Source organism: Cottoperca gobio, chromosome 9 (genome assembly GCF_900634415.1).
Source record: "Cottoperca gobio chromosome 9, fCotGob3.1, whole genome shotgun sequence".
In the NCBI taxonomy this organism is placed as follows: Eukaryota; Metazoa; Chordata; class Actinopteri; order Perciformes; family Bovichtidae; genus Cottoperca; species Cottoperca gobio.
In genome coordinates, this window is record NC_041363.1 from 17,197,762 (window position 1) to 17,211,153 (window position 13,392).

Consider the following 13,392-nt stretch of genomic DNA (forward strand, 5'->3'; position numbering starts at 1 on the left):
TTTCAAACGATCACAATTTACCCTTAATTTATATCAACCTATTGCCGATATTTCGTATACGCCAGCCAGTTTCTGCCATACGGATATGTGTGACAGGGCCTTTAGATGTTATCAGCAACGTTTTAAACCGTTACATTTTAAAGATACTTCCTCAGGTTATATATAGACTATTCCTTATTATCAGATGTAATAGGGATGTCCTCCTGAGATTACAGAAAATACAGTTTAAATGTTGTTTAGTTAAAACTGAAGAACATAAAGATTTACACTTAGCCTTGTATGTTGGTTTAGATTCTTGTGTACAGATGCTGCCACCTGCTGGCCATAAAGACACACATTTAAAATCCTGATGTGAGGAGTTTTTCTGTGAATTCAGGAACCTGACTTTAATATTTGGATAAAAAGTAACAAAATCATTAGGTCAGTGTAGCAAAGCAGCCACGAAGTAATCAACTACATGTGGTGTTAAGTAATTTCCTTAGTTATAATCTAAATTTAAATGCGAGACACTTCAGTTCATTTAGAAAGTTTGGGCTATTTTGCTTCCATAAAATGTTTTCTTTCCGACTAGTGGATAGAAACATCGAAAATACACCTTTTAGACATTTATTTTATTACACTTTGAGTCTGTAGATTTCTCCTCAAAGCAGAAAAAGGTTAGCATATATTAGATAATGTCTCATTTGCATATTGAAACATAACATTTCTGAAAACTTGTAATACAAATAAATAATTGCCTTAATTGAAGTAATCAACTTTGAAAGTTTCATGGTGATATTAGTTAAACGTTCACACTATTCACCTGTAGTGTGTCCTCTTCTTTCCCGCCCATGACACAGATATACATTAAAGAGAGATAGGACACGACTGTAAAGGGTTTAATCATTTTATTTGTGTGAATTTTGTATTCCGTCACCCAGACACTCATTTGCCAAGGTAAAGTGATGCACACATTAAATGCAGGGTAAGAACTAACTGGACAGCAGTGTTTTTTAACTGAAAGAAATAATCCCTAAAGACACAAGGACACGTCCTGATGGCGTTGATGTAATAAACTATCTGAGATACCAGGAAAGTAATTAAGGATTTATCTGAGGATAAATTAATTGTGGATGTAGAATGCATCCTGTCCAATAAATTGACAAGACTTTTTCATTTCAGTTTTAAGATCTCAGAGGCACAGCAAAAACCTGAAACCAGTGTTGTCATACCCGTTATTTAATGCTGCAATCCTTTAAGCATGCAACAGACGGTACAAGTCTTCAACATCAGAAAACCTCCCAGCAGATCAACTAAACAAGTCTGAGGAGCAGCACATCAACATGACACAGCTTTCTACACAGGTCAGTGACAGGTGTTGTTGAAGAGCACCAACCTTTTGTTTCCAAAAAATAAATGCCGTAAAAGTAGCATAACTCAGTTCACATCCACTCCACGTCCTGGTTCCTTCTTTAAAGATGGCAGCAGAGAACAAACCAGAGATGAGAAAGCAACTAATCTTATTCTTTTAATTTATTTTTGATTCCCTTTGCACCACATGTGCAGAGCTGATTGAAAAGGTGATTGCTTTTTCATCAGGATCAACACAGGTGATAAGGAAAGGATTAATTTAGATTGATACTTGGATCTTATGGGGACGGGAGGAGACATTCCACTAAAGAGAAACTGGGCGCTTTAAACACACTGAGGTGAATGATCAAACCAAAAACAAAATGTACAATATAGAAATCTGTTCTCTGATGAAAAATGCAAACACAAACACAATCGCCCTTTAACCTTAGGCACATTTGTAAAACCAATAAAATAAATCTTTATTTGCTTAAAAAATATCCTTTTCATATATGGCATCGACTTGTACCTATAGATACAATATCAATGAGGATGTTTGGAGGCAAAATGTTACTCCAACAATGTCAAATGTATAAAGAGGGATGGAAAATCTTAAGCCCTGTCAAACACACACAAAGCTGTATTCATTCAGTAAACATTTATGTGGTAAACCTTCCAATTACAGCTTTTACACTCATAAAATGCAGAAGGATATTTGGGCGAATCAGTCTTAATGCTTTACATTTATCTCTTTTAGGGTCATCTCATTTGTGGGAATTTAAGCTTCTCCTCCATATTAATAATATATTGTAATTGATAACATCAAGTATTTTCAGTTTAAAATAAATCTTAGTATCATAGTGTTAAAACACAATATACCGTGCATATGCACTGTATATGCAAATAAAATCTGCACATTTTGCAGATTGTCCGTTCAGTGGTTTACCAGTGGAGGCAGACTGCACTTTACCACCGTCACCTCTGGATTGAAGGAGTGACCTTTCTCTTAATATTACACCAGTCTTCATTTGCTAATAGCAGCAGCAGCAAGCAGCTACACTACGTCACCCTGTTCAGATGGAGGGCCGGACCAAATCTGCAGCTGGTGTAATGACATGATCACATTATGAACGAACCATTTTGCTTTACATTTCATCAGCAGGTTCACATGTGCCGTCTGCTTCAGCACATCAGAATGGTCCAGCTTACTGAAGGTGGGGCGCTACTGAACCAAAAAGTTCAGCAACATATTTCTGAAATAAAAAGGATGACTTCTCTTACATCCTGAAGAGGAGCAAAAAAGGAAACCAAATCAAATGCAAATAAAACTATCAAGAGAGAAAAACTTGAAAATGTTCAGGGGACTGTAGACTTTGCATAGCAAAATATACAAAGCTGCTGCTGCTGCTGCGATGCAAGACGGGGACAGAAATATACAGAATATTTACAAATGTACAGGAGGAGGAGGAGGAGACCGTCTGGACTGTAAGCAGACACCATCAAACAGACAGTTGACCAGGCTCTGCCGTGGGCGGTTTAGGCGTCACTTCCAGGACATTAGATCAAAGTAAACACACCATCAATGTTCTGCCAGTCCAGTGAACTGTCAGGGTGGTTTGTCCAGCTCTAACGGAGAGTGACAGAGATCGGAGTGCACAAATCAGAGGGTTTGAGGGTATAAAGCAGCTGCTGAGACAAAGCAGCTGCTGAGACAGAGCAGAAGAGGCAGCAGGCCTTTTCCCAGGTGTTAACAGAGAGATGGACAAAGCGGGAACAGGACTCTGAGGATCAACATGCCAGACACAATGCTGAACGGATCCCCACCCCCCCCACGAGGACACAGAGCTGAGTTCTTCCTCCCTTCAGTCCAGGGGCTCCTGCTCCACTTTACACACCGTTGGCACTCATCTTGCTCTTCTGGGACACCTCTGTTGCTGCTTTAGCCTGCGGAAGAGGAAGAAGTTAGTTGGACTACAATAGCCAGTTTTTTCCCCACTTCTAGTCGTTACTTCTGTATCTAAATGTAACAGATTTCCTACCAGTCTTTATACTTTCTGTACTGTATTCAGAAACTTTCAGTCTATCACAATAGCTGGTTTTCCAGAAGAGTAGCCGTGTCCCACTGTGAGAGATTAGCAGGTCATGTGAGAAAGATCACACTCAGGGAGCACTAACTGGATTAACCTCGTGTTGCATAACATCCCAAACTGGTTTCTGTGGATTCTACAGGAACAAGCAACAATGTGAGCTCACCTGAAGGACTTCAGCAGGAGTCAGAGGTTTGTCTGACACCACAGGAGCCTTGTCTCTCAACTCCTCCACCTACAGCACACAGGTGAAACAAGATGAAAATAAGATTGAGGTTCCTGCTGGATTTTATAGTTCTTCTGTTGCTCTACACGTGTGTGTGTGTGTGTGTGTGTGTGTGTGTGTGTGTGTGTGTGTGTGTGTGTGTGTGTGTGTTACAATCATTCACATTTATTAAACTGTTCTGCTCTCAGAAAATAAAACACATTTCCCTTAACTTTAAATAATGCCTTAAATAAGCTGGATAATTTTCTTAACCCTTCAAAGAATATCTTTAGTAAAAAGGTGAAGTTGCGATTCTGGAGAAATATTGTGGATATTTAAAACTCAACAAAATAAACACCCATTTACGGTGCACAAACAGAACTGACCTCTAGTGGGCTGTGAGCAGATCTTGGGTACAAATGGCTCTGCTACCAAGGCACTCGTTCTTAGTTCTATGGACATCAGTGATCTCAAAATTAAGTTGATTTAAATGATGTCGCTAGAATGGCTGAGTCCGGTCAAAGCATGGATTCTCCCGGATAAAAAGCTGCGGCTGAAAAACCTTGCCCGCGATCGTCTAAAGCAGGGGTGCCCAAAAGGTCGATCGCGCACAGTAAAAAAATAAAATACATATATACTCCCACTGTTTCGCTCCCGCACACACACACCTAAAGTCAGAGATAGAGCGGAGGAAAGAAGAAGAGTGGAGTGAACTAAGCATCACCAACCCCCCCGCCCCACAAACCGCCGTAGATCACTTGAACCTGGTCATTTCAAAAGTAGCTCACAAGCCCAAAAAGAGTGGGCACCCCGGGTCGAAAGTGAGGAAGTACTTCAGAAAGAGACTGAACAATGTGGTGCTCTGATTTTTTGAATGTTTCTTAAAACCACCATGTTTCACATCATTTCTACACCTCAGCCGTTATGTTAACGTAACATCGCCCCACGCGTCATCGAGCTGCTGTGTGTTTTGTGGCTGTGTTTTACGAGTGCACTGACCGGTCTGTCTTTGATGATGAGAGCAGGGTCCGCCAACATGTCGGTGCTGACTGAGGTCGTGTTTGCTCCTGTATTCTCCACTGGAGGAGGAGTAGCTTTCTGCAAAAACAACAACAAACATCAGATAAGAAAACCATACATACATACATATACATATATACATATACATATACATATACATATATATATATATATATATATATATATATATATATATATATATATATATATATATATATATATATATATATCTATGAATGTGCAAATGTTTAACTGCTCGACACAAGAAATCTCCTGCTTTATTGACTTAAAGATGAGAGATAGTAAATTAATTGTTGGTAAAAACATAAAGCAATTTTAAGACAGCACTTCTGGGTTTGAAAAATTGTGATGGCTTTTTTATAATTTATATTTCAATATTCCATCACTTGATCAATGAAAATAATCGTAAATTGTGGCCCAGGAACATAAAGAGTTACGAAACATCTGGTGCTTTCCAGAAGGAGAGAAACGCTGAACGGTACCAAACGTCAGTGACCTGCATACCAGCGATTTAACCGTTGGAAACTTAAGCCGAATGTTCTTTCTCTAATCTGTAATCAAGTGAATATGCAGTAAGATTTGAAGTCGTTTGTAAAGGACGAACCTCTAGTTTGGGAACAGGCGGGATAACTGGAGGTTTTGGTTTGACGTCAGTCAGGTACATCGCTCTAGAAAGCAGCAGCAGCGACGGAGGAACGTTTTCCTTCAGGTGCAGGTCCAGCCACTAGATGGAGAAGAACATTTAGTAAAACGGGAAACAATGACAAAACATTCATTCTTTTATTAAAACACAGTTTGCACTAAGTCTGTTCGAATGAACCAAAACACTTATTTGAGTCTATTCATAAATATAGTTTTTGTTTGAACAGAATCATCATTAGAGAATGATTACGAGTAAAGCTTGTATCTTCTCTTTTACCTTGGCTAAGACAAAGCGATTATCTGATAAATAGAGAAGAAATGAAAATCGACTTGTAACATGTTTGTAATTGTGAAATTTTAGTAAAATACTTTAATTCTTCAGACTCTGGGAATGTTAATCTGGGGAGTCATACATTTGTGAAACCAGTATTTCGAGTCTTACCGACCAACGATAGCGACAAAGTTAACCCTCAGTTGCTCACCTGCTGCATCTGCTGATGTAGCTGGTCGGTGGTGAGACCCAGAGACCTCATCCCTCGACTACGACACGCTGCCTGTAACTCGGACACACTCATAGCGGCCACGCCCTCTGCTGCAATCATCTGTGAAGAAACAGAGAGGGAAGTCAAAAACTGTTGCACAAGCATGGGAAAAGACTTTAGCGGCACTTTAAGAAGACAAAGAAAATCTTTTTAGATTGGGGATGGACCAGAGAACCACTGATTTCTATTCATTTCACTACAATATAAAACTACATTTGTCTTGATTTATCACAGTAAAAGCAAGTTTCAAGTATCTGCAAGTTGGTGCGCCAACATAACAGCATGAATGGACACGTACAGTATGTCTGCCTGAAAGTTATAACATAAATAAATGATTAGGGTTCTTGGGTTGTATCGAGTAGCTTCACTCTTAACGTTGACATTCCTATTCTAAATCTACATTTGACTACTCGTACTGTTTAAACACGGTATTTCTGCACAGTTGCATATAAAGATTAGGCTTCACTAATATTAATAGTATTATAATATTTGTCAAATTTGATTCCGGTGGCTGCGTAGGATTGTTTCCGACTCGTGTGAGCCAAACTTCTCCAATTTCTTCCGAGCGTTGTGAGTACAGTTTGTACTACCAGGGCGCTCTTTTTTAAAATCATACTATTCATCTGCATTTGTTTGACGCTCTATCAGGACGTCATCACTTTATTTTCACAAACTGTAGAAAATGTGGAAGAAATCACAAGTTTGGAAGAATGTTTTCGACTAAGATTTTATTTTGGGTGATGACGTCATAAAATAATAGTTTGATATTCAAAGCTTTATAAAACCTTAATAGAGACTTTGAATGTAAAAAATAATGAAAAAAATAACAACTATAAAATCATGCACACAGTCCCTTGACCGTGAAACTACCGCGCCCCGGTCCTCTCACCTCATCGTCTGACTTGATGGTTCGGAGTTGCATCATCAGCTGAAAACGCAGCAAGTTGTTTGTGCCGATGGGCTGCAGCTCCAACAGCTTACACAGAGCCACCAGCTGGGGGCGCTCTAGGTGCTCCAGCGTCAGTTCGTCCTCAAACAATTTTGAAAACCGAACTATGTCCTTTGTAGTGGGCTGCTCGCCTGTGCCCCGAACCTGAGGAGGACAGAGTCACTAATGATCAGCTGTACCAGCCGGTTCATAAAATAAGCTGAGATAATATACACACACACCATGCGGATAATTAAAGCATCTCATTGAACGCACTAATCAAATCTCAAGTCCAATTTGATCTACTTTTTATTAATACTACATTCAAAGTGTAGGATTTCAGGTATGACAAAGTATGATCTGCTCCATTACCCTCAACACGCTTCCCCATCACTAATGACTAAAAAGTGTGCGTCTATAAAATGTGTGCATTGGCTGCCATGGACACGTAATGTTAAGTGACATCTTTGCTAATAATAACAATTTACCTTCTGAACATATGTGGAGAAGCGCTGCGTCTCATCTTCTGTCTGAGCTTTTGCTTTATTCCTTCGAGCCATCTCAGCAATGGTTTCTTGCAGAAACTTGGCCAGCTCCAGCTTCGCTGCCAGACCTTTCTTCTGCTTCTCCTCCTGCATGAAGACGAGCGAGGGGGACGCAGGTTAGTTTAAAACAATACACTTCAAATATTGTTGTTGACTTCAGAACTCTGTGTTGATTACATTACAAGTTCTCTACAGTTCAATATCACAGAGTTAAAACTTCTCATGGTGGTAGTTGGTATCGGTAGTGTAGTACAAAACGCTGACTTTACAAACTACTTCAGACAGCTGTACAAAATGAAAACAGAAAAACAAAAATGTCATTTAATATGTTGTTTGCATTGAGGGTCGTCTGTTCTGGTCTTTCCTTTGTTCTCCTTTTCATGTTTTCCAGATTATTATTAAACCCTGTTTTCAAAAGCACCATGTTTTGCTGCCTACTTTAAACGTCTCATCTTCTCTTGCACTAAAATTATATTTTTCATAATAATAGAAAAGGCAAACCATAAAAACCTGAAAGGCTGACGCCCCAAAACAGATATTTACTATTCATAAAGTATCATGTATCAGAGAGACAGTTATGAATTAATATTTGACAGTCTAGAATGAGTCCTTGACCATTCTTGCCTTTTCGTCACAATATACTCTTTCAATATTACAAAAATCACAATATTGCCTTTACACCGACAAATTGTGATGATAGTTTCAGCGATATCCTACATGATGCATTCATCTCTCGCAACTCTGTCCCCGTAGTTTTTTGTTCACTGTGCTGTTTATGTTCAGTCGAGGACAGGATCACGAGAGCATTTCTGTGAATCACTCAACCGAGCTCCAGAACAACCGGGGAACATCAGAGACGACAGGTCAACTGGACAACGTACAGAAATCTGCAGCTTTTCTTACAGCAGATTAGAAGTTAACAAAAGGAATGTCGTACGATTTAAATGACAGGAACAATAGACATATTAACGAGGGCTTTTATAAAAGATACAGTAAGCATTTAGCAGGTTTGGAAAGCATGTGTATACCATGCTACAGCTCCATAAGTAAGTCTGCTGCCTGCATAGCCTGAGGAGTTATACAAGTCACTATGAACTCTGAGGTGGACTCATTCAGGCAGCAGGGTGTGTGTGTGCGTGTGTGCGTGTGTACATGAACACATGCCTTTTTGGACTCTGTCTCGAAGGTGGAGGGCAACATCTCTGGGAAGAGTTTGAGGAAGACGGGAAGAAGGAACTCCATGAAAGGAACGATGATGAACACCGTGAAGGGCACCAGACGGAAGAGGTCAGCGCTGGTCCTCAGAAGCTGTAAACACAAAGAAAAACTGTTAATGTGAGAAAAGAAGGATACATGCCGTGGCACAGTTGTCTTTGGAGGTGTGTTTGCATTTAAGATTCATTAAACAACAAATGAGGAGAAATTAATACACTTAGACCGGCGGGTCTGTCCTCCCGCCCTCCGTGTTTTTGCCTTCCCGCCATCCAGAACAAGTCCTCTACCTTGTGCCGACATTTTTACTTCCGGATATTCTTTATTATAGCAACCAGACCCAACCAAAAACGCTGCGCCTCCTCATTGCCCTTCTGTGTTCTGCTTTTAACAACAAACAAGTATTTCATTTGTTTTGTAAATGTTTAACTTTTTAATTTAGAACACAACAATATACCTAATAATAACGTTTATTTATATTCCACCAAAATCAGGATAAATTAAGTAATTTGCAAAAAACAAGAAAGAAATTGGCGGCAATGCCGCATCACAGCAGGGGATCCCTACACTGAGGCTCTGCCAGTTCTCTTCTAAAATAAGCCTAAACGTAGTTTTACTATAGCATGGCATTGTAAAAGACTATTAATAGTGCATTTTAAGTTCTGTGTGTTAATACTATATTAAAACTCTGTGAATGCTCATTTACGGCCTGTGTCACCACTGAACTGCACACACCTGCTCAGATAGGTTACGACTTCGGGAACACTCTGTACACATTCCTTATTGACATGCTAAGGTGTGAAACATTCAGAGAAACCCGTAAACCATAAAATATACGTCTCCGATGATTTACAGATAACTACCCAGCAACAACAAAGGAATCTTGATGACTACTTCTAGTCATTTAGTAAAGACAGAAAAGAGAACAGGCGCTTAAAGAAACAAGACACACTTGCTGATGTGACCAGAGGGCAACAGAAGGAGATCAATGCAGGAGGCCGGGGAAAAAAAGATTTCAAGTTACACAAGTGTGGGAAGATGGTCTGTGGATGTTTGGTAAAAACCTAAATTATAGTAATCTCATGAAAAACTACAGTAGGGAGCCTAAAGATCTCCATGTGGACAGCTACTTTCAGGTATGTAAGTAAGTAAGTAAGGCAGCCATAATTATATAGGGCTGCAACTAACAACTATTTTCATCATCATTTCATATGTAAATTCTTGTTTGGTATTTAAGTAATCATTAGAATATCAAAAATAGTGAAAAATGCTTATTACAATTTGACAACTAAATATTGCAACCAATCAACGGTCCAAACCCTGAATGTATTACATGTTTAGCGTTGCTTGTAACTTTAAAGTACATTACTGTTACACACAGGTAAGTTTAATGTGTTCACTGAAACCCAGTTCATGCTCAATACATGATGACTTAAAATATCTTACATTTATGATGAGTTCTTCAGTTATAAAACACTTTAGTTGTGTTTTAGGAAAGCAGCGAAAAAGTTATTTGTTTGTATTGTTGATTAGGCAAGCAATCATGTTCTTGTCTGTCATGTTTCACCACTGCAACAGTATTTGTGGTGTCTTATAAGAGACTTGTACATAAGTGACAATAATTTACTGACATTGCAGGGATTTACAGTAACAGATAAATAAATATTGTAACATTATACAGACTGAATAAAGCTTCTCTTACCCTTCTCCTCTCCCTGCGTGTGAGCAGTTGTCCATGCAGCAGCCTCCACACCATCCTGCCTGCAATCTTGATATCGATGCCAAGTAACCGGAAGCCATTGTAGTAATGCTTCAACTCATCTACAATCTTCTGATACAGAGCCTTTTTCACAACTGCCCTCTCCTGCACCGGAGGGACGGCGGACGCTGTAGTGGCGGAAGTCTGAGTGGGAGCTGGTGGAGGTTGGGCCTGGGGTGTAGCGGACTCCTTTTTAGAAGCATCCTGGGCAATGGCTGGTGAGGTTTTAGTGTCCTCCTGCTTTACGTCTTGCAGCCAAACACTGGAGCTGTGTAGAGAGCGTGTGAGCAGGGCGGAGTTGTGGCCACGGTAACAGTGTGGGGTGCCGAAACGGGAGTGCCTGAGTGCGAGTAGGGACGAGACTTGGCGGGGAGGGTCTATGTGGAGATAGGCTTTGGAAGACAGAGAGGAACAGCTGTTCCTCTTGGATAGCAAATATGATCCCCTGTTGACAGGAACAAGAAAAATTGGTAAGTTATATGATATTGTGCAGGGGAATGTCCTTAAAAAATGTAAAGAAAGTATAACACTCCAACGTGTATTTGACGAACTGATTAGTTCATCAAATACACAACAATAACGTTTCTTGGAGCTTCACAACCACCTGTAGATCAGTGGAATATTGTGAAATGTGTCCTTGTGCACAATACAAAATAACAGGGACCCACTAATAAAACAATTCTCCAGAGCACTACTTCAGGTCAAAAGAAAACTAGAACATATTAAACTATAACACAAACGTGAGCAAAGGTTGGGCAATATGAATAGAAATCTTGTTAACCTGTATTGTTATGCATCAGGATAGTAAAGAATTTGAAAACAATTTATCACAGATAAAATAACCACATAGGAATCAAATAAAAAAATACCTGATGCAAGAATCCTATGAATGTAAAATTGTTAATGCAATTGTGTAAATAATCCAGAGATATTAAAAGCATTACAAATTTAGTGTACATGCAGACTCATGCACTGCCAACGGAGCCCAGCGCCCTGCCTGAAATTCAAGGTGTTTTTTTGTTTTCTCAATTAAAAAATAAAATATTTTTTTTTAATTCACAAGTCACTTTTCACATTGACAGGTGCTATTTTATTAAATAAACTATTGATTATTGATCTAATTTATGTGCACGTTTCAGTGTTTACTGTCTACTTTGCGCATTCACATTCTCTCCTTCGCTCCGTTTTGCGAAGGGCGGGGCTTCGCAGCTGACACACACGTACACATGTACACACACACCTACATGTGCGCATACAATTACAGAACAGAAGAAAGGAGGGGAGAACTAAATAGAAACCGCGCTACGCATGCGCACACAATCTGACAAGTCATGAGAAATGACGATATGGAGAGTGAGCACGAAGCAGTGTCTGATCTTGCATCATCAGTACAAACCACAGTAGGTTTGTGTGTTTACATCTGGTGTGTCACGAGCTACATTGAGTGGCCTCATAGTCTGCAGCACACACTATGTAAACAGAGACATCTTATGTGTTTTGACTCTCCTTAAAAACACAACAGAGAGTAATTAATTAATTGTAATTACCATCATTGAACATTGTGAAGATGAACCAGTTCTGCATTGCGTTAACATTAGTGGGATACAGCCGGCTTTGCATTGCTGAAGTTCTTGTTTTATTAACTTACAGGATGTTAATGTGGCTGCTCACTTACCTTGATCTTGTGACGGCAAGGAGCACCTGGTGACTAAAGACTGCCATTGCAGGGGCTGATTACACTATTCTGTTAAAAGCACACATGGAGACAGACAGAGAGAGAGTGAGAGAGAGCATGATGGTGTCTGGTTACACCGGTATGGTGCAGCAACAGGCTGACTGGAAAAATACAAGAAGCAGAACAATGTTTGTTCTCTCACACTCACAACACACACACACACACACACAGTCTTCTGCCATGATAAACACATGACATTGTACTTTACCAATTATGTAGTTAACTATGAATTACATAATGTGACAGTCATAACATTAGCATGATTAGCTAATGTTATGCAACAACCCAACAGCAGCACAGCTCGCGAAGAATCTGACAGATATCCCTTCAACCCGGTCCATTTAACGCTCAACGGCTTAATTTACCGTTTAAATAAACCAATACTCTAACTGAACTACATACATTTGGAAATAACCTAACATAAATTAGACAGACCTCCTTTACTGCCTAGCGTCAGGTTAAGTAAAACAGCCACTGTTGTGCTAGCTTGTTAAATGGACGCAACAACTCAGGAGAAAATCCTCAATATTTTGAATTTCCCACTAACGTTAGCTACTGCGTTACTGCGGTTTCACCCAAATCAGACATCCCAAATATATTTAAAGCAAACATCGCAATATTAGTGTTCGAGAAACCTTTGAAACTTGCAGGTACTTTAAGATTCACATTAGCATTATGCTAGCGAATTCACCATTAGCTAGGAAACCTCCGCTAGCCTAGCCGGTTAGCTTGCTGGTGAAATGGCAGTCGGCGGATGACGAGCCCACTAACCTCCAGCGTCAATGACGGAGCTATGGCTGCCGTTGCTGACTGGGCGTTGTAAGTCTTCTCGGTGAGACGGTGAATAATGTAATCCATCCACAACAATCGGTCAAGGGAAACAGGAGCGACGAAAGTAACGGCTGATATGGAGATAACCCCATTTACGGTGGATTTATACAGTTAAAGTCGTCGTGTTTCAGCTCCGGACCGTCTACTATGCATGTGCAGCCTTCCCCAGGCAGCTGCACTGAAAGGTCACACTGTACATGCGTGAATGTTGTGTGCGTGCACACTGAAGATCCTCTATATTTGAAAAGATGACTTACTCGGTGGTTTAAAAATAATCGTATAAATCATTTGAATGAATTTCCCTCCATCTTCTATGGAGTGATATATATGGCATAATCTTTACTGACTGATGTCAAATATTACGAATTAGAGATAACGGTTGTTGAACATAATTATAAAGTATAATATAAAATATAAAGAATATATGGCATATTAAAAATAATGAAGGGGACAATTGATTCCTATGTTTTATATTATATATAAACATGTGCCATAGACTTTTTATTTTATTTTAATCTTTTTGATATTTGAAAGAT

The 13,392-nt window shown here is 39.6% G+C and overlaps 1 protein-coding gene across 3 annotated transcripts; it reads right to left on the reverse strand.

Annotated features, from left to right (window-relative positions):
* Window positions 1-870: 870 nt before the first annotated feature.
* On the reverse strand, window positions 871-13,062 carry letm2 (leucine zipper-EF-hand containing transmembrane protein 2). Of its 3 annotated transcripts, XM_029439960.1 has the most exons (11): window positions 12,797-13,059; window positions 11,966-12,034; window positions 10,234-10,735; window positions 8,484-8,627; window positions 7,263-7,406; window positions 6,736-6,939; window positions 5,787-5,906; window positions 5,267-5,386; window positions 4,621-4,719; window positions 3,583-3,651; window positions 871-3,273 (listed from the first exon to the last, which is right to left on the reverse strand). In XM_029439960.1, exons 2-11 carry the CDS (start codon window positions 12,010-12,012, stop codon window positions 3,217-3,219), a joined length of 1,506 nt encoding a protein of 501 aa, XP_029295820.1. In that variant the 5' UTR covers window positions 12,013-12,034; window positions 12,797-13,059; the 3' UTR covers window positions 871-3,216. The 3 variants fall into 3 exon arrangements, with proteins under 3 accessions (XP_029295820.1, XP_029295818.1, XP_029295817.1); XM_029439958.1 differs by lacking the exons at window positions 871-3,273; window positions 3,583-3,651 and adding an exon at window positions 3,772-4,289 and having other exon boundaries at window positions 12,717-13,062; XM_029439957.1 differs by lacking the exons at window positions 871-3,273; window positions 3,583-3,651 and adding an exon at window positions 3,773-4,289 and having other exon boundaries at window positions 12,797-13,062.
* Between the last annotated feature and the right edge of the window lie 330 nt (window positions 13,063-13,392).

Bases quoted from the DNA above. Each gene is read 5' to 3' on its own strand.
- letm2 (XM_029439958.1), bottom strand. From the start codon at position 12,012: ATGGCAGTCTTTAGTCACCAGGTGCTCCTTGCCGTCACAAGATCAAG. The intron at 7,407-8,483 runs GCATGTGTTCAT...GTCTTCATGCAG, and splicing joins TCGAGACAGAGTCCAAAAAG to GAGGAGAAGCAGAAGAAAGG. The intron at 5,387-5,786 runs GTGAGCAACTGA...TTCTCCATCTAG, and splicing joins TACATCAGCAGATGCAGCAG to TGGCTGGACCTGCACCTGAA.